Genomic DNA, 21,243 nt, shown 5'->3' on the forward strand with positions numbered 1-21,243 from the left:
ATGATGACTAAATCCAGAACATATGAGCCTTTATTACAGAAATGCATATGTGGTCTAGTGGTTTTGCATTGTTGAAAACCAGGAAGTGGTTTGCCTATTTATTTGGAATTGTGTAGGTTTTCCATTTAATAGATGGTTAATTGAAACCATAGGTTCATACTAGGCTATTGCCCAAGGGCCTACGTAAGCCTAGCCAACAAGGTTCCCTGGCTTACGCCACCCAAATCCCCAAGTATAATACCATTTGGTTCAATGGTGAGGGACTGGAGTTTGTTGAGATATGCTTTGTGGGTTGATAGTGTCATAGGAGGATCACTGTAGTTGTCCACACTGTAGTAAGGATTTGTTGATAGATACTAGAATGTCAAGGATTTCAAAGTCATTATCCTGCCATATAAGTGTAGGTTTGATGGAGTTGTAGTGAAGTATGGATGCACCACCACTAACAACAAGGATTTCCTATGTAGATCATCTGAGCAAGTGATCGGTAATGATACCTGATAGGGAGGGTATGTTGTCACTGTGCTGGAACTAAATTTCAGGTATACTGAAGATGTCAGTATTTTCAGGGAAAAGGAGGGCTTTTTGGGGAGAGAAGTTTCTTATTAAGATTTCTAGCAGCGAACAGTGCTACTTTTGTACTGCCCTGATATGGTTTGTCTAGGTTGGTAGATGAAACGAGAATGTCTTGGTTGATAAACAAAAGTCCTTTGAAGAAATGCGTATGTCAACCTGCAAAACGGGCAGAGCAGTCAACCATCTTCCTCCAAGCTGGCAAACACTGGACCTCTTAAATGATAGCAGTGAGTAAGCCAGTTGTTAAAGTCACTTATCTTTTGTTCATACTGAAGCATCATTTTCGGAGAAGGTAAGATGTTGCTTAAGAGTAGCATCATTCCAGCCTTAGATGGTCTAATATGTCTCTTTTTAATCTCTAATAATATGTCTCAAGTCTTCATATGCAAGTGTCTCACATCTTTCACATACACATGAACAATGACCATATCATATGTACATCTGCGCTGAAGAAACTTGAGTGCTTTAGTTACTTCAACTATAGAAAGCTTTCTAGATTTATTGTGAACACAATGGTTGGCACAGCACAGTACAAAACTTCTTCAGTACTAGACAAATGTCTAAAAATTCATCATATATAAAACAACAAAAAAATATACAAAACCGCCCATAATAACAATTAACCAATTTAATAACAATTTAAAAATTAAACTCGCTAACTTGACACATAAACTACCTGATAAATAAATAAATATATTAAAAAAATCAAAAAAATAAAACAAAAAAAAAAAATATTACTCTTTATGCAAAAAAACAATTGCTAAAAATTAAAGTGACTGCAATAAACAGGAAAATAATTGGTTCAACATTTAATCATAATATAATTAAAAAATTTAAATTAAATCATTTTATTATAAACAAAAAAATCATAATATATATAATAATATCTATATATATATATATCATGAAAAAACTTTATATGAAAAATATATGTATAAATGGTAATATACAAAATGGTGTAATATGCTGTTTGTACTACAAATAATGTTAAACCTTATTGTTAAAAATGTGTACAAAATAAAAAATAAAAATGGATGAAGAAAAAAAGCGTAACTAATAAACTATAAAAAACTGCAAAATACAATTGAGAACAAAACAAAGTAAAAAAAAAAAATAACAATGAAAAATACAAAAAAAAAAATAAATAAAAATATAAATACATTACACCTGAGACCTGACAGTAGGTTAGTAGGATCATCTCATTGGGGCCTGGGGGTAACTTGATCTGCCACCTGATCTCCCTTCCCCCACCACCCCACTACTGCCTTGATATTTCGAGGGTTGGGGGGTGGGTCACATCAGAATGAATTTGAACAACTTTACACACGGCGGACAATTAAAGGTGTGTCTTGACAATGCATGTTGATATCACACTTCCTCATGCAGTATGTGTGATCATAAAATTCTGTTCTTTAACATACAAGTTTGACAAACACTCAAATATATTATATGTTTAGTCAAACAGAACCAGATCTTACTTTTAGACAATTTTTAAGAATAATACTAGGTGTATCCAGAATATATTTACAATAATTACATTGACCACATTTTTGGTACCTGTCTTCTGTACCTTCATAGTTTGTTGACAATTTGATTTAATTTCTATAATTCTTTTCAGATTGTTTCCTGTTTTGTAAACAAAATGTGGTCTATCAGTAATCTTATTTTTTATTGCCTGGTCACTAGTCAAGATATTCCAGTTCGTATGGATGTTCTTGACCCTCACTAGAATGTCTACCATATTTAATAATGCATGATTTTGTGTGTATGTTCAATAACTGCCTTTTTAGGTCGGTATTAATTTTAATAGTGGTTTGTATTTCTGTCCCCATTCCTTACTGACATACCATATAATGTCCTTAATCATCTTGTGTGGATACCCCTTATCCATAAATAATTTCAGTGGTCATGCGGCAGCCCGTATGCACCGTCCCTGATAATGCCCCTTTGGTATTATCTAATGTAATGTATTTTATAATGTATTTTTTGTATTATTTTATTATTTTATTTTTACTTTACTTTTTGTTCCCAATTGTACAAAAAATTTTTTGCAGTTTTCTATACTCTTGTAGTTTTCTATACGTTTATAATTTCCATTTTGTATAAACATTATTTGTAGTATTCACAAATTATTACTACAAAATTTATACATATATTTCTTACAAAGTGTTTTTTCCATGCATACTCAGAGAGATACATATATATATATATTATTTTAAAAGTGTTATGATTTTTGAATTAATAGAAAATTCATGTATTTAATTATTTAACAATGTTGAAATATTGTTTAGTTAGGTTTTATATTTCTGCAGGCACTTTATACTTGTGCAATTGATTGCATTTGTAATATTTTTAGTTTATGTTGTGAGTCAAGTTTGTTTTACTAATTCAATACTAAGGATTTAATTGATTAATTGTTATTATGGGCGTTTTTTAGAGTGTTTTTGTATATAAGGCAATGAATTTTATCACGTTATAGCATAGTTTCCTGATTCCTGGTGAATTCTTTGCCACTGGTTGGTGATTCATTTACTTGTTGATTGCTGGGACACATCTGTTTTGCTTTAGTTACTTGTCATATCCTGGCATCTGAGAGACAGTTTACTGTCTCCATTTTTTTTGCTCAGACTGACAATGGAGTCACCTATAACTAAGACATTTCCTTGAATAATGAGTAGCCTATATGGTCTTAAGTGTACCAGCTTGGTGACCCCCTCCCCCAACAGTGTTTGTGCTGTGTGATGCTATGACTGTAGCTCTTACTTTGAGGATTTTGAAATTTGGCTTGTTCCTTGGTGGCCTGCGAGGCTTTGTGAATGATATGTAGGTAAAAAGGTGAGTGAGATTATAGGCAACCTCGAGGGTGATAACCGTATACTCTCAGTGGATAGCCTCCAAACTTATCAAGTATTTGTACCTGTCACATAGCGTTTCTCTGTGTGGTAAAAGTAAATAGTTGTGCATAAGCATGAGTTAAATAGTACACTGCCTCAAGGTGCCTAATGCTAGTAAGATGGCAATGCAGGGATTAAAGGTAGTTTGCAAATCTGTAATCCCAGTACAAGGTATAAAATAGGTGAGCTGGTGAAATCAAAGGAAGTTAAGGGGGAATTAATAATTTTAGGCTAGCTTTGTACTTAGCAGAGAGATTAACAATAAGTGAGGATTTAAAGAGGTGTATCTATTTTATCCATTGTGCACCTTATAGCAGTGAAGTACTAACCTTTACTGCCAACTCTTGCTAAGAGTGTGGAGTTCTGTGTTATGGGATGGGGAGAAGCTATAGCTTACTGTAACAAGGCATATCTACACTTATCTGGGAGGTGAAAGTTGCAGCTTGGTGCAGTTCAATGTCCCTAGGCTACATTATGTAATGATTGAACAGCTGTGCAACTTCAAGGTAAGGATCATGATTAGAAGTGTGAGGAAAGTAGAGATAATACAGGGACACTAAGGCTATAGACTTCTGTGGTGGTGCTTGCATTAAGTACTGTGTCCTCTAGATTGCATACCTAGATAAATAGGGGGGTACTAATCTCACAACAGTCAATTTCTCTGTCTGATAGTGCATCCATTGCATCGCTGGAGGATAAATCAACAGGCATGCTCATTTAACTCCCACTCGTGAGAAACATGTAGCCTTTAGTGGAAAAGCTCACTCAGACTCTGCCACAAATTGCTGTAAGAGAAAGATTAGTTTATTTTTGCTGGGTCTATACCAAGTCGTCGAATATTGAAAAGAGCGAACGCTCTTATATCAAACCCTGATAACCAAAACCACAGAATGTCGAATGGCCAGAACAGTGATTTTTTTCCCAGGGAAAAAAATTGCTGGGCCATTGCCGGGACTTAGCCATTTCCTCGACTGTGGTGAGATCTCGGAGTTGGTATATTTAAGTATGGGGTGGGGGGGCAAAGACCCCCAGTTTATTTTGTCTGTGGAGCTGTTTTTTTTTTTTTTCTTTTCTTTTTTGGAGCAGCGATTTCTTTTCCCTGGAAAAAAAATCGCTGTTCATATGTTCGACATTGTGTGGCTTTGGTTATTAGGAGTTGATTGATGTAAGAGCATTCGCTCTTTTCAATGTTCGACTATCTAATATAGACCCATTTTTGCTTTCTTAAAATTTGTATTGACTCATTGCCTTGCATTCTTGCTTTTAATTGTATATTTAAAGTAGGAAAAAGACCACAGATGTCTCATGAGTCACACAGAAATTAGATCGGGTCATTGAAGGTTAATTACCTGTGAACTGAGGGTAGAGCTAGGAACTAAACCTTTTCTTTAAAAGGTAAAATAAATCATTTCAAGGCTTTACTGAAAAATCTCAATCGGACTCTGCCACAGATTGTGAGGGGAAAGGTTAGTTTGTTTTAGCTTTATTGTATTTTGTATTAATTCATTACCTTCTTCTATTTTGTATATTGCAGTTTATTTTCTTTACGCTGTGTTTTACTTGTATTCTGCTTCTAATTGAATATTTATACTAGGAAAGAAACCACAGCTGTCTGTTATGATCAGGGATGCCAGATTTGTTACAGGACAGGTAGGGACCAAAAAAATAAAAATAAAAATCAGGCAGTTCCGCATTAAACATAAGTAGCTCCGTGTTTGGCGATTTTTGATTGGCCTGTATGCCGGTATACGAGCCAATCAAAAAAATCGCACAGCGGACCCTTTTCTGTTCAATACAGAACATCAGGCAGTTCCACATTAAACAGAAATAGCTCCATTTTGTGATTTTTTTTGATTGCCTCATATACCGGCATATGGGCCAATCAAAAAAAAGAAAAAAAAAAAAGCAGATGCTGTTTCGTCAGGATTTTATCCAGCAGTGCAGGACTCTGGATCTGGCTGCTGATCCTGGGACAGTCCCACTCAGATAGGAATGTCTGGCAACCCTGGTTATGATTTACACATAAACTGAATTTTCCTCCACACTGGTGCTGTTGTGCTTTTAAACTCAACTGTCTTTTTAGTTACCTGCACCTTATGTTAATTTGATCACATATGTCCTTCCCTTTCCTCTTTCATTGGCTATTGTGACTAAGCACAAAATTATCATTTTGTGAAATCACTCCCCTTCAGCTATTAATATTTATTGGCCATCCCACTGTATTCCATAGTGCCAGAATATAAAGTGCCTACCCCCTTCCAATCTGTCTTGCTCTTTTAAAATTAGCGACTCCCCACTTAGATAGCTAAAGCTTAAGCTACCCTCTCTTTCATATCTAGTTACTTGCTTCACGGTGTGTCTCCTAGCATATTAAACCTTTTTTCCATCTTACATTTAAAATCTGCAGCATTTACTCCAAGACCACCAGTTATTGGAGAGCCCACATTCTGCCTGTCAGTAGTTATCTTGGGATTAGTGCTTCTCTTTTATTCCTGGTGATAGAGGGAGCATAGGGGCATTGTTTTCTGGTAACTGCTTATCACCAGAAAGCCTAATAACTGCTTCATAGGTGCCAGATTAGAATTTGTGCTTATATTTTGCTCCTGGTGAGAGAAGGATCAGAGTTCATTGAATCCTGACTGTTTCTGATTACGCAGTGAGTGTCTGGGTTGGACCTTCTTGACCCTTGCATCATCTGGGACAAGACTGTTGATCATCAAAGAGCCTGTGCCCTGATTCCCATATCGGGATTGGTGCTACAGTTTTGCTTCTTGTGAGAGAAAAAGCAAAGGAGCATTGTATCCCAGCAGAGTGAAGCTGTGGTGAGACCAGCACGAGTAGTAGCCGGGCAGGTGACTCCCCTCTTTTTCTAATTCTTGACAAGCTAATTCTTTCTTTTCAGTAAGTACTGTTTGATTTCCTGATGTCTAACCTAACTTCAGAACATCTCCCTAAATACTTCATTCATAAATCATCAGGGTCTACTTATCAGTTTCTCCTCAAGTGTTTGGTAGTGCCCTCTATAGATGGCAGCAACATTTTACCTTTAAAATCTCCCTTGAAATTTCACCAATATCTAGTTGTTCACAGGGAAACTAGTTTACAGTGTCAAGCACTGCACCCAGAATTGCAAACCAGATATTCCTGACATTACTTTATATTCTCACTCTTGACCATCTAATGAGTAAAAAAAGAGTATGCCGCCATGGATATGAACTTGCCCACTATCTTTGTTACCAGTTCTGAAGATATGGACATCCTGAGCTAATGTAGAAATTGCCTCATGTCTACTGCCAACCAGATAATTCTCAAACAATCTGATATAGGATGTGAGAGATGTATTTACACAATGTAGCTGGAGACAAAGCTTTCACATAAAAGCACTCCTAATGTCAATCAAGTTGTCAGTAGCACACACGCTGCACCTGCCACACACAGTTCAAAGCAGACACATAGACCCACATATGCTGAGACACTTAAATGTAACCTTCCTAAACCCCAATGTCCTCCTAGACAAATTACACATAAACACAAACCAAGAATTGCACACACAGAAACACAAACAATCTCCCAAAGTTATTATGATGCTGAAAGAAACTGCCGCCTAAATTGTATACTTTTTAGAAAACTTTGTTAGATATAAAACAAACAAAAGATAAATAGGTAAGTGCCTTCATCCAATCAAATAATGAACTTCATCAGATCGATCTTTTATTTGTTTTATTTGTCAAAATAATTTCTAAAAGGTATACAATTTTTGGTGGCAGTTTCCTTCAGCATGTAGGAACTTTTGGAATTTGTTTAAATTGCACATAACTACTCTCAGCAGCCCCAAAGGCACTCTTTCAAAACAACATCCACATCAACACAAATAGCCACATCTCATGGAGCCTCTACTTCAAAGCACATAAGTTAAGCCATCACACAGTCCAACATTCTGGTCACTGGAGACTCCATCATGAGACACACTGATTTCCATCTCACCAGGCTGAGTAAGGTAAGAGTCAGTCAGTTGCTTATCAGGGGCCAGTATCTGCTACATTACGGATGCACTCAGGTCATTGAACTACAAGTACTAGTATGACTCAGTCATCATCACTGTGGGTGTAAATGACCTGAGACACATCTCCTTAGACCATATGAAGAGATACATCATGGAGCTCTTGGAGTATGTGTCCCAAGCTGGTATGAGCCTAGTAGTGAGCAGAATTTTGCTTTCTCCAAGGATGATACCAAAATATGAGCACAAGATGACTGACTTTAATAATTAACTTAGTTTCTGGTATCATTGTAACGGGGTGCAATATTTGTCAGTATGGAGGAAGATAGTCAATAAACCATGCAGCTTTGCCAAGGATGGTCTGCACAACTCTTGTCTAGGATTTCAAATGTTAACTAAAACATTGTCCTCCCCCATAGCGCCTTTTTTAGACAATGACAAACTGAAAGTACTTCCAACATGGCAAATCAAAGTCAAGAAATTGTAAAGGTGATACTGCTCAATGCAAAGAGTCTAAACAAAACACTCAATTCCCTACAAGCTTTCCTCACTGTAGAGAATGCAGACGTCTGTGCAGTCATTGAGACATGGTTTAAAACTGTGGCGAGGACACCGGCAGTGCAAGGCTATAATGCCTTCCATACATTTAGACCAGCTACTACACAGACATGGACTAAAGGTGGAGTTGTCTCAATTTACATAAAAAATAAATATACCTCAAGGCTGGTCAAATAGTACAATGCACTTGAGCTTCTCCACATTCAAATCATCATAGGCAAAATCCCATACCACTTCCTTGCAAGTTATAGGTCCCCTTCTATGACCCAGGAAACCCATAACATGCATTTAAACTTATTGGAAACACTCACCATCCAACCCAATACCATATTCATGAGTGAGTTTAATTACCCCAGTGTTAACTGGAAATTATATACAACACCATATGTACAGGCATAGAGATTCCTGGATTTTGTAAATACAAACTGCCTAGACCAGATTGTCAGTACCCCGACCAGGGGTGCAAACATACTAGATATGGTCCTCGTTAATATGGGAGGGTGCTGTACACCCCCTTAGTGTAACATCTTCTCTGGTAAGGTCAGACCACAAAATGGTCTCCTTTGAAGTAAAAATAAAACCTGAAACCCCAGGTAACCCTGGCGTATTCAGGAACTACTCTAAGGCTAATTTTCTACTATAAAATGATAACCTGGCAAAATTTCAAGCCCCCGTAAACCCTGCTGCCTATGCTGATCTCTACACATAAATCCTATGCAAGCATGCTAATAGCTGCAAAGAGGCGGCTGTACTCACCAGAAGAAGTATAGAACTACCAAAAAAAAAAAAAAGAAAAAGCCAACCTGGTGGAATCACAACTTCAATAGGCTGTAACATATAACAGAAGGAAGAAAATCATGGTAAAAATTAGGTGTAGCACCCAGCAAGTTAACAGCAATCTCATCAAACTAAACAAACAACTCAAAGGATAAAGTCTGTCAAAGCTACAGTTGAGGTAAATTTGGCATTCCAGGCCAAGGACAACCACAAGTCATTCTTTAGCTATGTCCGTAACCTCAAAGGCAATGCACAGTTGTGTGCAAAGCTAACTGTTAATGGAGCCACCTATACTGAGCCAGAAGATATACTAAACTTACTGGCCAACAAATTAATCTCCAATTTTACTGCTCTCTCCCTCTCAACCTTCCCTTAGGAAATGCCAAATTAACTCTCCCTACTTTCGCTAAGGAACAGGTTTTTAATGCTGACTCTAAGGCCAAGAACACTGCATCAGTGGACCTAGACAGTATCCCAGGATGTCTTCTCAATATAGTGAAACATGACCTGTCAAGCTGTCCAGAATTGCTATTTAACTGTAGCCTCCAAACATATTTCATGCCTCATGAATGGAGAACAACAACATTCGTCTGGCTGCACAAAGGTTAGCCATCTACAGACCCTGGAAACTACAGACCCTTAAGTCTCACTAATCTCATATGTAAAATAATGGAAAGACTTTATCATGGGCATGATCAGTAATGATGTAGGAAACCTCCAGACACTGGACCCAACCCAATTTGGTTTCATCAGGGGCAGGTCATGCCTACTGAACCTGATGGACTTCTTTGATAGGTCACAAAAATGGCTCACACTGCCTACCTTGACCTGGCCAACGTATTTGACACAATACCTCACTCGGGCATGTCACCCAGTGGATAGCCAGCTGGCTGACAGACAGGAATCAGGAAGTTAGAATTAGGAAGTCCACCTCTAAAAAGAGGCCAGTCACAATCCTAGGAATGCTACTTTCTGGCATTTACTTCTCTGAAATCATGACCAATGTCAGTGGCTCTGGCTGACTAAATTTGCAGAGGAGTACTAATTAGGAGCAGTGAAAGAATCCCCCACCAACACAAATATTCCACAGGAAGGGCTGGCACAGACAAATAACTGGTGTGAAAGCCATGGACTAAAACTAAATGCCAAGAAATCCATAATAGTATCCTTTGGGAAGCGATCCAACCCTAGTGAATATCATATTGATAACACACCTCAAATTGTTCACTCAGTAGTCAGGGACTTGGGGACACACATAGACAGTAAGCTAGCCTTTGAAGATCACATGTTTACAGTAGTAATGAAGTCATTCTATTAGTGATTTTTAACAGTACTGTGCTGTTTTAATTTTTTATTTGCTTGACTGAATTATTATTTATCTGTCTCTGCATTTATATATCTGCTTGAGCTCTGTCTGAATTTGTTTTCCTGATCCTTGCTGAAATTTTTATTTCTTTTCTAAGGCATTTGGTGCAGCACTTTAGCTTGAGCTAACTGGTTTCACTTTGAGGGTCCTTTACAACTCTCTGGGGGTAGCAGGGAGATTGTAGTGAACTCATTCCAGGGTGGAACTACTGGTCAAACAGCTTTTGTATTATCTGATTGCCTCAAAGCTTCACTTTGGAAGAGTCCTTTATCTTGCTGTTATTAAAGTATTACCTTTGTATGACTTTCTGCTTATCTTGCTAGTGGCTCCATTGTGCCAGAGTGCGCTTCTTAAACAATCCAGAAATACAGAGCTGGTGTAAGTATATGTTTTGCACTTGATCTAACTGTTAAATGATTTTTACCAGCACTCCGCTGTTTTTATTTATTTGCTTGACAGAATTATTACTTATCTGTGTCTGCATTTATATATTTGCTTGACCTCTTTCTAAATTTTGGTGGCTTTTGCAGTTGCCGATTTGGGACACTCCTCCCAGTCCCATCTCATTAGCTCATGCTACCTAATACAAAGAGATTATTTGGAAAGGCCAGCCCCTTTAGTTTCTTAACCTTGAATTATTTTCTCTTCCTTCTTTCTCATTTTCCACTTTACTTAAAAAAATACTTTATTCGGCTGCTTTTACAGTACTTGTGTTTCCTCCTCCTTCTCTGTTATTTCCTTTTGCTTTATCTGCTGCTTGCTGCTTGTTGTGTAAACTATTCAATTGCATCTTTTCTGCTGCATTTATTACTGCTTGTTTATAGCCTTTTAAATTGTGTTATTCTAAGCCTCTTAGTTTTGGTTTAAGTACTTAGGCTTTAGGCCTACCCCTTAGCTCTTCCTGGCCCTTCTCCCTCAGATTTTGACAAATATGGATGGCCAATTTCCTACAGTTTCTTCTGCCAGTCTGGTTGATATGAGCATCCTGAGACAGTGTAGCAATTACCTCATGTACATGGACAACCATCTACTACTACCACCTAGGAACACAACTTGTGAGAGATGCGATTACATTAGGAAGGTAGAGTTTATGCTCTCCTCTTCACAAAGCAGTATATCTGTCACTGAGAAAGTTGTCAACACAAAAGCTACACCTCAAACATCACCCCACCTACACAACACACACCCACATATGTGGAGGTCCTCAACAAAAACATACCCAAACAAAGGAGACCTCCAAGGCAAAAACTCATCCACAACCCTCCACACCACATAGCATGCATAATATTTTACACACCTGTCTCTCACAACCACTAATGCTTAGCCATAAACCTAACGTATTACTCATAGGAGACGCCACTGGGTGACCCACAGATGTGCTTCTCACCAGGATGGATAAGGAGAAAGTTACAGTTAGTTGTTTGTCAGGTGCCAGAATCCACCATAATTACATACACACTCAAGTCTCTCAACAACAGCTATTGTTATGACTCTGTCATAGTCCATGTTAGCGTGAATGACTTGAGACGTACCTCCCTGGACTGTATGAAGACAGACATGATTGAGCATGCTGAATGTGTGTCCCAGGCAGATATGTCCCTAGCCTTAAGCAACATTCTACCGTCACCCAGAATGATGCCTAAATACAAACAGAAAATTATTAACTTTAACAATTGGCTTAGTTTCTGGTGTCATTCCAGGGGGATCCAGTACCTGACAGCCTGGGACAGACCACAGTGTTTTGCCAGAGATGGCCTCCATCTGTCTCACTTGGGTTTCAGGCTTCTGGCATAGCCCCCCCCCCCCCCCATAGTGCCCTTTTTAGGAAAAGTGATGAGGTTAAACTACCAACATAAAAATATCAACAAAACACAAATTAAAGGTCATGCTGCTAAAAGCTAGGATTGTAAATATGAAACTGCACTCATTGCAAGCATTCTTAACCCTAGAAGATGCTGACATCTGCACAGTTAAAGAAACCTGGTTCAAAGCTGTGTAGAGCACCTCAACCTTACCTGGTTACTCATCCTGTCATACAGTCAGACCCCAAACTGTAGGCAATAAAGCCAAAGGAGATGGAGTTTCAATATTTATTAAAGACATAAAGACCTCCAGGCTGGTCAAACAGTATGACGCACAGGAGACACTCCAGGTGCAGTTAACCATTGACAAGACTCCTATTCAAAAAATCATAGCTAGCTACAGGCCCCCAAATTTGACTCAAGATGCCCAATCTGACTATCAAGACTCAACCCTTTTCCCTGATCCTGGGCGACTTTAACTACCCAAATATAGAATGAAAGAACTACTTATGCCAGAACACAAATGCCTAGAGATTCCTCGATTTCGTCAATGCAAACACTGTGGAACAGCTAGTCGATACCCCAACAATAGGTGATAATATCTTGGACTTGGTATTAACCATCATGAGTAACCACTGCAGCATCCCTACAGTATCATCCTCCCTGCTAAGATCCGACCATAAAGTGGTCACTTTCGAAGTCACCATCTCCCCCGGCCCCCTTTGGCTAGGGTCAAACAAAAAAAACTTCTCCAAAGCTGATTACAATGTCCTGAGGGATGGTATGAACAGCTTCACAGCCCTCTCCCCATCTGTAGGAACTGGCACCAATATCCAAAACTACACCAAAGCACTATACTAACATTTATATGGATGAATGGAATCAGGAATACCTGACAGGACAAAATCATCTTCCGCAAGGAAGAGTAAACCTTGTCTGGTGGACATCTGCAATAAATAAACTCTATAACAAAAGGAAATAATTGCTGTCCAGGACCAAGAAGGAGCAGATGTCCAATTGGAAGTAATCTCTCCTTAGCCTGAACAAGCAAATAAGAGTACTAGTGAAATCCTGCAAAGCAAACTTCAAGTCCAAATTGGCCACATCTACTACAGACTGTCATAAGGCCTTCTTCACATGTTTGCATTTTCAAAGGAGGCACCCAGATCTGCTCAGAACTGGTGGTCAAGGAGACCACATATACAAATGACATAAATATATCCAACTTGCTGGCTGTCGGATTCAGCGAAAACTTCACCCATCTTTCCCCCCATCAGTAAATCAGGACATACCCAATACCTGCCCCCTTCCCCTTATATCTATGGAACAGGTCATTACTGCTTTCTCAAAGGCAAAAAATACAGCCTCCATGGGACCCGATAACATCCAAGGCTGCATCCTACATGAACTCAGGCAGGAACTTGCATCACCATTAGGTGCCCTATTCAACAAAGCTTGAGTACCAGCTTCTTCCCAGCTGAGTGGAGGACAGCCACTGTCATTAATTCCAGGTGGAGCATACACTGATATGGGAAATTATAGACCCATCAGCCTTAGTAGTCTGATCTGCAAGGTCATGGAACGGATTATCATGGACCTCATTAAAAAAGATATTGGCAACCTCCAAACACTCGATCCCACACAGTTTAGCTTCATCAAGGGGAGGTCATGTCTGTTAAATTTGGTCGACTTCTTTGAGACAGTCACCAAAGCCATGGACGAGGGGAAGGCGGTGCACACTGCCTACCTTGACCTTGCCAAAGCCTTCAACACTATTCCCCACTATGGCATAATAGATAAACTCTCTCAACTAGGCATCAATTAGTATGTTACCAGATGGTTAGCAAACTGACTCAGTGATAGAACCTACCTCATCAAAATAGGGGAAGCCACCTCAAGCAGTAGACCCATAATGAGCAGCATACCTCAGAGATCAGCCTTGGTGCCTCTGTTATTTCGGATATACTTTTCTAGGTGCAGGCCAAAACCAGTGGGCTATGGCTGACTATATTTGCAGATGACTGCAAGCTGGGCACTGTCATCAATTCCCCTAGTGATGTGGACGTCCTCCAAGAAGGTCTCAGCCAAACAAATGACTGGTGCCAGAAACATGGCCTCAAGCTGAATACCAAAAATGCATCATTATCCCCTTTGGGGAAAGTGAAGTCCCCAAATGTCACATTAATAATAATGTCCTAAGCACATAATCAGTCATGAGGGATTTGGGCACCCAGGTTGATAGCAACCTGACTTTTGACCACTATGTTGCTTCCACTGTATGGAAAGCTTTCTACATGCCCACCTCATAAGAGTATCTGCAGCAGCTAGAGAGATCACAGATGTTCCTCACCAGGAGAATCCAGGGCCTCAAACATCTACCAAACACAGATAGACTTAAGGTCCTGCCCCTCAACTCAGTTTCATATAGACTCTTCAGAGGTGACCTCTGTTTGGCATACAAAGCAATCTCAGACCCCACCTTGATGAGACTGCTGCATATCCGCAAGTCAACCTCCACTCAAGTAACCCACACAAGCGACCTCAACCTGGTGTGTGACATTACTAGGACTTGTTGGTGTGACAGATTTGTGTCCCAGAGCCTCTCCCATTTGTGGAATAGACTCCCTCTCCACGTCAAGCAGAGTACCTCATTACCCCTTTTTACGTGCAACTTGGGTAACTGTATGGGAAACAGAAAATACACCCCTGGGATTCCACCTGTGTCCTTGTTGGACAGGGGAATCGGGTGCTGACTTGTCTAAACATGGGCTAAACTCTTGACTAGAAGTGTCTCAGCCAATAGCCTAGTAACTTCATAAGATCCTATGTGTCTGAGACTGTGTGTGTGTGTGTGTGTGTGTGTGTGTGTGTATGTGTTTGTTCGTGTGGCAGGGGTTTGTATGCACATATTTATCTACCTATGTACACACACACACACACACACACACACACATATATATATATATATATATATATATATATATATATATATGGGTTCATGTCAGTACATCGACAAGTGAGAAGATCGGCATCCACTTCTCCGACACGAAAACACCGACACATGAAATAATCGAAACTGCAAATCACGGACATTCCCTCCTCCGACAAACAAGGATGATCGTAACACATGCATAACACTGCCACACTTACTAAAACATGATAGGCATGATTAGCGAAATTTAAACCTGTTACCTGTTAAATGTCCGTGATTTGCAGTTTCAATTATTTCATGTGTCGGTGTTTTCGTGTCGGAGAAATGGATGTTGATCTTCTCACTTGTCGATGTACTGACATGAACCTATATATATATATCTATATATATATATATATATATATATATATATATATATATATATATATGCATATATATATATATAGCTCTCTCTCTCTCTCTATATATATATATATCTATATATATATATATATATATATATATATATATATATATATATATATATATATATACACACACACACACACACACACACACACACACACAGGTTTATATCAGAATGTCAAGTGTTGAGAAAGTCGAACACCATATGGTTGAGACTGGGTCTATAGTAGAACATCGAAAGTTTAATGGTTCGAATCACAAAAGGTCAGACCTTTAATTATTGAACCATTAAAATTTCGAATGTCCAGAGGAAAAAAAAAAAATCTAAAGGGTGTAGGCAGGGGGGCAAGCCGCCCTGCACCCCCCATGTGAGGGGCTGTGCCCTCCACACCCCCCGCTACTTAAATATACCAACTCCAAGACCGCACTACATTGAAGTAAATGGAAGTCTCCCCTTACGTTGATTTCCGTTTACCCGTTTGACATTCTTCACTTTCGCTATTCTCGTGTCGACAATGTCTGCTTTTGAGAATATAATAGGAAACCATTGGGACCATATCATCGACTTTACGAAAACTCAAAAGTGATTGTACTGAGATTGTGGTACAGTGAGGATTAAGCAGTTTGCCTTTTTCCTCACTGCAGTACGACCTCAGAGTTGTTATATGTAATATGCAGGGGGTGTAGGAGAGCATTCCCCCTTCAAAAATACAGATTTTATCATTATAGTACTGTTCGAGTTTTCAGAAAGTTGATGATATGGTCTCGAGCACTTACTAATCTGATATAAGTCCACATACATACATAGATAGATATGCTGTAATCTGTACATACGCATGGGCATGTACTTACATACACAGTTACTAAGCAAAGATCCTAAATCTCTTAGATTTTATTGCATATTTGGAAGCCATATATATATATATATATATATATATATATATATATCCTGCCATTGAGTCTTTGTGAATTACTTATCCATTTTCTCTTCCCAATCCTTTCTAAACTCCTCTGATTGATTCATGTAGTTATCGTGTAACATTTTATATGCCCTACTAATTATCCATGGTTTACAGCTATTGCCTTTGTTTTATCTTCATTAATTTTGTATCTTGAAATTACTTGAAACTGTCTTGGATTGTTCCACAACTCTGAAATTCCCTTTTCTGGTTTTATAAGGTACAAAATAATATCTGCAAATAGTCAACTTTTCTTGATTACCATACCAGTTATAGCCTTGAATTTCAGTCACTTATTTTATTTGCCAATGTTTCTAAATATAGCAGGAGAAGGAGGACACCCCTGCCTGTTTCCTCTGCTCAAACAGAACATATCAGATAGGACCCCCCCCCCAAACACACACACACACACACACACACACACACACACACACTGTAATTTTCTCCTCTGATCCCTCATATATCCTCCTAATCAACCTTATTATTTTATCAGGGAATACAAATGCTTCTATTGCCTCCTCATAAAATCCCAGGTTACTGTGTTGAATACTTTCTCTGAATCAAGACCCATCAACAACAGCTGTATTTTCTTACATTCTGCTTTCCTCTGGATCATCATTCTATATATTTATTTTAATTTTGTTGACTGGGATAGTCTGACTGGATACATGTCCATTTTCAGCGGAGGCCCAGGGAGAAAAGCTCCACACTATAATGTGATATATACAATACAACAGACAGCCAATTTATAGAATACAAGACTCACACTATTTATACATATTGTTAAATCAGAAAATAGCACTATATAAGTGTAGGACAGAAGAAAGAATTTTAAAACTCTTACTTTTAAGTGTTAGGTAGGAAAGAGCAGGTCGAGAGGTAAAAAGTAAGTGGTGGCAAGAAGATGTGGGGGGAAGAGGGGGTTTGATAAGAAAATAGGGAGGAAGGAAGAGATGAATTGTAAGCTGATAAAGGGATGGTGAGAGTGGTGTGAAGAGACAAGATGTGTTCTAGGTTAAAGGGGGAGGTTACAGGGGCAAGTAGTGAGGTGGGTAAGGTAGTGTTTAAAAGAGATTTTGAAAGTAGGAGTCTGTGATAGGCTTCTTAGAGTCAAGGGAATCCTGTTAAGCTGTTAATGTTGTTGAATGTTTGCCTCCTCTCCACAAAACCATATTTATTCATATCTATCAATTTTGGCATCACCTTTACCATTCTTTTAGTCATTATAGACGTAAACACTTAATGGTTTAGAATTGAAATGGGCCTATATTAATTTGGATGTGATGGGGCTTTACCATCTTTAGGTATTACAGACACCACAGCTTTCTTCCAGGATGCTGGTGTTTCTTCTCCTTTTACAATATTGTTAAACAAAACCTTCCAGATATTTATCACTTTCTTCCATTTTGACATCCAAACTTCGATAGGAATACCATCTGTTCCTGGAGGCATTTCCGTATATTGGTTATACATCACCATTTTTATCTCATATCCTCCTATTCTAACTGTTAGTAACTGAGCCTCATCTACCTCTAACCTTGGCATATTAAATTTTTCCATAAACATATCCATTTGTGCTTTTTCATGATTTCTGCATTTCTGTGCTTTATATAGATTTTCATAAAACTTCCAAAATATTTCTCATTCCTCTACAGGATCTCAAGTTATTTTCCTTGTTATAGGCTCCCTAGTCTTGGCAACAACTCTTTCTACTTTCTGTTGTTATATTTCCCTTCTAAGCCCCCTCAATACATCCTCACTGTTGCAAATCCAGTCCGTACCTATAAGTAATATTTTCTGCTGAAAGCTGATTATTTTTCCCAGAGTTTTCTTAAGCCCCCTTGTAGCAGTTTTAGGTAGAATATACATACATGCCAGCGCAGTCCTCCTCCCTTTCCAGTAGCCCCTTACTACTACAAATATACCATTATTATCTTTTTTCCTCTTCTGTCATTTCAGTTAATATAACTACTGCCCTTTTCCTTTTTCACAGATGCTCTGCTGAATAACGTTCCTGAATTCCTTTCTTTATCAAATTCACATGCTCACTTCTTTCTAAATGTGTCTCCTGTCGTATAGGAACTTAGTAGCATCTTGCGTGCTGGAGGAGAGAGGAAGGAATGAGCAAATGCTGTCATCTTACCCATCTTGTGCGGAGGAAGGCATATTATCCTGCTGTTGCATTTGTCTCTTAGTGGAGGCATGGGCTGGCTGCAGCAGCAGGAAGGGTCACAGTGCATGCTTGCTGTGCACCAAACAGTGCATCACAATGTGGTAGTAAGAGCAGCTACCTGGCCTAGTGACATGTAGGGTCTGCCTTAAGCTCAGATGGCTTCTCTCGGGGTAAAAGGGTGAAGCCAGACCCTCAAGCCACAGGGATGAGGGCAGCCATAGAACTGGAATGCAGTGATGAGTACAGTGAGCATACTCAGTTTATGACTGCCTGGATAATGACCTCTGTAGTCAGTTGTAGTAGAATGAGCATAAAGCAAGGCAAATGGTATAGGAAACAATGCCTAGTAAAATCGCATACACACATATGTCTGTACCTGTATCTTTATATATATATATATATATATATATATATATATATATATAAAGTGTAAGTGTGTATGTCACATGTATTTGTTCATTGATTGGACCCAGTGTAAAATGTGGAAGGCCATCCTGCTGTGTCCAGGTCATTGAATCAAACTAGTTTCAAATATTTATTTATTTGTGGTTTGACAGAGTTCGTCATATATATATATATATATATATATATATATATATATATATATCGCTCATGACATTGGTTGATTGTGGCTAATTTCAGTCTTTGGTTGAACTATGCAGATGATTGACAGTTATGCAATGAAAGATAATCTCTGAGGAAGGGGAATATGTCCCTACCTTCTAGATTGTGTGATTTCTTAGTAAGTATATATAATTAGCAGGGGTTGTGGGGGGCTTGACCCCCCCTCACAAAAACATTTTTTGTAGTAAGCATTTTCTGAGGAGGAACCTTGGTGCATGCATGGATGGGTGTCGCCATTCGTATTTCAATGTTATTGGGTCAACATTAGGCACATCAACATAATGTCAGTTCAACAAAATGCCACTAGTTTCACACACACATGTATACATACGTGTGTGTGTGCGCGCGCGTGTGTGTGTGTGTGTGTATGTGCATCTGTATATCTATCTATATCTATATATAAATATATATATCTGTCTATCTATGTATGTATGTGTGTGTGTGTGTGTGTATATATATATATATATATCACACACACTCCTAGATGGATATTTGTTTTAGAGTTGTTGAAGATTCTAGCAGAAGGAAGCTATGCTAAAATAAAGTCTTCATAGTCCTGTAACCATGATTTAACATCACTGAGGTTGCCTCTCAGAGGATTATACAAAATGCTACACAGACCTTTCCTTGAATGTCTCTCCAAGGACATTGTAGTAGAACTCTGACCGCAAAACAATTACAACCAGAACTTGTAGGAAAACAAAAATGTATTTGTTTTTTTCATTTACTAGTTTAATCATTAAACACATCTAAAGCAAATTGTACATTATTGTGCATTATCGAGGGCTTTTCACAAGTGGTAATTCTGATTTATATTATGACACAAGATGATTTTGTGGTTGGAGAGGGACACTGCTGCTTAAAAACAGCTCCAAATAGCTTTTCTGTTTCCCTAAGTAGTTTAAGAGAAGGTACTAATTTCCTTAAACATTTTCAAAGGGGTCCCAGTTTCTTAAAACATTGCCTTAGTGGTTCTAACAGAAATTATTTGCCTTGGCAGCACAAAATATGTGGCTGTTTTTATATTAATTCTTAAAGCACTGCTTTCCAAAAAATGTTATCTTTCCATTTTGTTTAGGTCCCTGTGTACCTTAGTCTGCAAATGGACGTACAAGGCTGACAGCGGATGGGATGACATCTTTTGGGAATTAGTTGGATTAGAGGAGTTCACTAAGGATGGACATGCAAAAATAGGTAAGTGTTTAGTGAGAAAAACAGCTTTAAAAAACTCCTACTTATGCTTTAGTAATTTGAAGTTTTTTGACCAGACTGTAAGAATTTTTTTAAACATTTAAATGGAGACTATTTTGTGATCATTTAACTTTCATTTCATTGTTGTCATTTTTATAAAATGTTAGGTGTGGAGATTCTGATGCAGAAGCAAGTACATCATTTGTTAAGATATGAGTTCAGGTATATATCTATATCTATATGTGTATATATGTATATATATATATATATATATATATATATATATTTGTTTACAATTAGATTTGCAAACTGCAGTTGATCGAGAGTGACAATTTCAACTTGCAGTTTTCCAAGACGCAGTTTTGCATCGACTATACTACATCGCATGGGTAGTGTAGTTCAAGTATTTGAGTTTGGAATTTTGATTGGACATCGCTGTTCAGTGAGGAACAGGGAATTAACCCATTTCCTCATTGTAGTGCAATCTCGGAGCTGGTATATATAATTTGCAGGGAGTTTGTCAAGTGCAGGGGTCTTGCCCCCTCCAAAATAGTAAAACTGATGTACCGTTGACTCTAGAGTGTCACATCACATGACGGTGCCTAGCTTGGGTGACTGATGTCATCTCCTGCTATGTCGAATACATCTAACCGTGGAAGTTGATCTCTTCAGTTTCAGGTTTCCTGCTTGTTCACTGTTGCAATTTTCAAGATATTGGTTCAGTGTTGAGGAAGTCTGATGGATGCAGTTTCAAGGTTTCTGTAGTAAACCTAAATATATATATATATATATATATATATATATATATATATATATATATATATATATATATATGTGTGTGTGTGTATTTCATTGAGGCACAGTGAACCTGCAGATCTCTGCATTTAATTAAAACGTTCATCTTCCATGCTGTCCTTGAAATTAGGCCACCACAAGTGGTACAATTTATATGTAATCTAGGGCACAATTAAACTTTTAATCCTGCA

General features: G+C 38.3%; 1 protein-coding gene across 3 annotated transcripts in view; it reads left to right on the plus strand.

Annotated features, from left to right (window-relative positions):
- The window catches only part of FGGY (FGGY carbohydrate kinase domain containing), a 2,391,991-nt gene that overhangs the window by 692,588 nt on the left and 1,678,160 nt on the right, over positions 1-21,243 (plus strand). For all 3 annotated transcript variants that reach the window (XM_044085530.1, XM_044085531.1, XM_044085532.1), the window contains exon 6: positions 20,145-20,260. In XM_044085530.1, the coding sequence (XP_043941465.1) occupies positions 20,145-20,260 (116 nt within the window). The remainder of the gene's footprint in view (positions 1-20,144; positions 20,261-21,243) is intronic.

The sequence above is a fragment of the Protopterus annectens genome, chromosome 10.part0 (assembly GCF_019279795.1).
Source record: "Protopterus annectens isolate FY-2018-M chromosome 10.part0, PAN1.0, whole genome shotgun sequence".
Taxonomy (NCBI): Eukaryota; Metazoa; Chordata; order Ceratodontiformes; family Protopteridae; genus Protopterus; species Protopterus annectens.